At 37.3% G+C, this 3,618-nt stretch overlaps 1 protein-coding gene across 1 annotated transcript; it reads left to right on the forward strand.

Moving 5' to 3' along the window:
• Positions 1-336: 336 nt before the first annotated feature.
• LOC111371772 (growth-regulating factor 1-like) lies at positions 337-3,579 on the forward strand. Its single transcript, XM_022993923.1, has 4 exons — positions 337-939; positions 1,575-1,769; positions 2,064-2,415; positions 2,583-3,579. The coding sequence occupies exons 1-4, from the start codon at positions 564-566 to the stop codon at positions 3,310-3,312; spliced, it is 1,653 nt and encodes a 550-aa protein (XP_022849691.1). The 5' UTR covers positions 337-563; the 3' UTR covers positions 3,313-3,579.
• Positions 3,580-3,618: the final 39 nt, after the last annotated feature.

Consider the following 3,618-nt stretch of genomic DNA (forward strand, 5'->3'; position numbering starts at 1 on the left):
CAAGTTTTTAATGAGACATATATTTTGTAATGTGTCATTCAATATATGTATTGTAAATGGTTAGTTTATTAGTGAATGACAATTGTACTCTTACAACCCTATAAAATTATTGCTGTTGTATTTCTTATTCTTCCTTATAAATACAGAACTATGGTTCTTAATGAAACACAACAATACATATTTCTATCAATTATCAAACTTTTGACATACGAATGTGTCAATCAAAGTGTACACTTTATTCGTACAAGTAATTTAATTTGTATAAGAGTATACGTACGGTACTATGCGAGACAGTATCCTTTATTTACCTCCCCTAGTAACTTGCCCCCACCCACGCTCTCTGTGTCTATTTGTGGGTTTATCCAATTATTTTCTTTCCTTAGACAAACATCAAATTCACCAAACAAAAACAAATGCAGTTTCTGCTTTCAGCTATGCTCAACCAAACATAGCATTACACACACACACACACACACACACACTGTTGGTCTCTTTTATGTAAATGACCGAATGCTCCATTTTTACTGCCTATTCTCTCCAAAGGCTTGACTGTCTTTTTCTTTATGGATTTAGGGTTGGTGGGCTTTGATGGTTTTGTGTGTTCAGACTCAAGTACTAAAACTAGTAATGATTTTTCTTCAGAAAATGCTACTGAGTCCAAGAACAAATGGCATGGATCTGGATTTCTCAAGCAGCGAAGGTTTGCTGACACTGTAAATCCAGATGATTATATGGATTTTAAGGTGGCCAAAACTTGTAATAATGACAATTTTTCAGCTGTTGCCTCAAAAGAAATGCTGATAAATCAGAAAATTCCATTTTTGAGATCTAACAGCAGTAATTTCTCTGAAGGCCAGCAAATGCTCAGCTTCTCTTCACCCAACTCCCAAACATTACCTTACTATCAGCAAACATCTTGTGCCTTTAGCAGAAACCCAGGTTAGCATTAAAAATTTCCAATTTATTATTTTCTTTTTTCTCCGACTTGTGTTGTTACACATTTTGCAAATATGTTCTCATTTGCTGCTCCGATAACATGGTCTTCATTTGTGTCTGTCTTGCTTCTAACTAGTCTTATCCGTAGAACAAGAGAAGAAAAATGTTATTATTATTATTAATTTTTTTTTTTTTTTTTTTTTTTTTTTTNTTATTATTATTAATATTTTTTTTTTTTTTTTTTTTTTGATATTTGTGTGCTTTTGAGAAAATGGGCTGTGCAAATCTTGAATCAAAATGATGAGATGTAGAAAAATGTAAAATGTGAAGTTCATTTGAAAGAGAATGAAGTACAGAAATTATTGGAATGGGAGGATAGATGAGGAAGAAATGGCTCAGTCTTTTTAAACCTAAGGCTCTGATTCTTGTTTCTCTCGGGCCATGTTCGACTAAGCCTGGTTTTTATATTTTATTTTAACTGACTTATAAGCAAGTTTACTTTAAAGAAGGCAAGTAAATTCTTTAAAAACATTTTGGTTGCTCAAAGTTAAGAACATCTGTACTTAATTGTCAAAATAAGTAACTTAAGTCACGGAGCATTTGGATGATTAAGTATTTGGCTGTTTGTTCATTTTCAGGCTTGAATGGTGGTGGTATGCATGGGATGAGAGGGCCAATAACTCCATCACAATGGATGGAGTTAGAACATCAGGCCTTGATCTACAAATACATTACTGCAAATGTGCCCATTCCTTCCAATCTTCTCTATCCTATTAGAAAAGCCCTTCAATCTGCTGCTTGCTCAACCTTTTCTGGCCTAAGACACAATACTTGTGAGTTTTCTCTTTTGTAGTTTTATGTTGATATATGTACTTTCTGTAGTGACGACTTCTGATTTGGCTAAGCTTAAAATTAGCTTAAAGTTGTTTGTAAGTACACCAGTTAAAGAAAGTTATATTGTTTCAACAGTGAGGCAGAAGTTAGTTCAAAATAATTAATTACTTGTTTCAATTGCTGACTTCCAAGTTCAAAAAGGATGAGATATGTTTTACGATGATTTTGTGAAGATCATGTGTATTCTTTAGCATTTTGCCATCACTTAGTTCCTTTGAATGTATGCTCAACAGTGGGGTGGGGCAACGCCTTCCATTTGGGTTTTTCCAACACTGATCCCGAGCCTGGAAGATGCCGGAGGACTGATGGGAAGAAATGGCGGTGCGCTAAAGATGCAGTTGTCGACCAGAAATATTGTGAGCGGCATATGAACAGAGGCCGCCATCGTTCAAGAAAGCCTGTGGAAGGCCAACCTGGCCATTCCGTCTCTGGAGCCACCACCACTATTACTAGCAAGTTGACACCGGTGGCTTCATCAACATCAGCATCAGTGGTCGCTGGAGGCGGTCTCTCACATGACCATCAGCTCAATAACTACCAGCTTGGTTCGAGTAATTCTTTGTCTGCAACCCCTCAAATTAACAGGTAGATTAAACGGCATGGTACAAGCTCTCCCATCCGTTCCATTGTTAAGGAATAATAGTATTAGACATTACTATGTATCAAACTTGCATACCAACAGTACGTTTGAAATCGTTGTCTTTTGGTCTTATAAAACAATTTTATTTATTTATTTATTTTTTCCCTAGCAGGAATTTTCTTGACAAGGAACATGTGGACAAGGGATATCAACGTACAATGAGTCTATCCACTTTATCTTCAGCATCAAATCTGAAAGAAAATCAATCTTCTATTGCTGATCAGGATAATTCATATAAAGAATCTTCACAATCAGAGTTCCAATTAGTCTGCTCTAATTCTTTGTTCAACCCCATGAATGAGAGTTCTTTGCTTATGAACTGCGGAAACTATGGTATGGGTAACAATCTGGATGAAAAGGAAAGCAAATCACAGCATCCATTTCACCAGTTTATGGGTGAGTGGACAAAAAACCAGACCGATCCCTCAGCTTTTTCATGGGCTGATGTTAGGACACAACTATCAGTGTCTATGCCGATGGTCACATCCGACTTCATGGCTTCTACCTCGTCTCCAACAAATGAAAACCTTGCAGCCTCTTCATTGAGAATGTCTCAGGAACTAGAAGCTACCCAAATGGGACTGGGAGTCGGTACCCTTGTTAATGAACAAAGCCAAAGGCAAATGAATTGGATCCCTATTTCATGGGACTCTTCCAGGGGTGGACCCCTCGGGGAGGTTTTGAATAGCACAAATACCAGCACCGGGGACTCCAAGAACACCACAGCACTCGACCTTATGAAAGAGGGTGGAAATAGTAGCCCACAATCTGCATCATCTCCTACTGGGGTTTTACAAAGGGGTGCCTTTGGGTCCGTTTCTAACAGTAGTGCTGGGGAGTAGTCGAGGAGCCCCATAGCAGAAGACAGCAAGATACCGGATGGGACTATCCGCTGATATGGACGAAACTGATTCTAGTTTAAAGAATCCATCTTCACTTGCATTGCATTGTCACAACCTACCTTTTATCTTACTAGTATTGAAATCAAATTATCTTTCCAGTTGAATTTTGTTAATTTCTTGACTCTTTTGTAATCGTTTTCTTAGCCTATTGTCATGGTTTGATGTTATAGTACTTGAATATTAATGCAAGAGTTGTAGATTTTCCCATCTTGTTGCTCAATTTGGTTCTATATGTTGTTCTTCGAC

This window comes from Olea europaea, chromosome 22, assembly GCF_002742605.1.
Source record: "Olea europaea var. sylvestris chromosome 22, O_europaea_v1, whole genome shotgun sequence".
Classification (NCBI taxonomy): Eukaryota; Viridiplantae; Streptophyta; class Magnoliopsida; order Lamiales; family Oleaceae; genus Olea; species Olea europaea.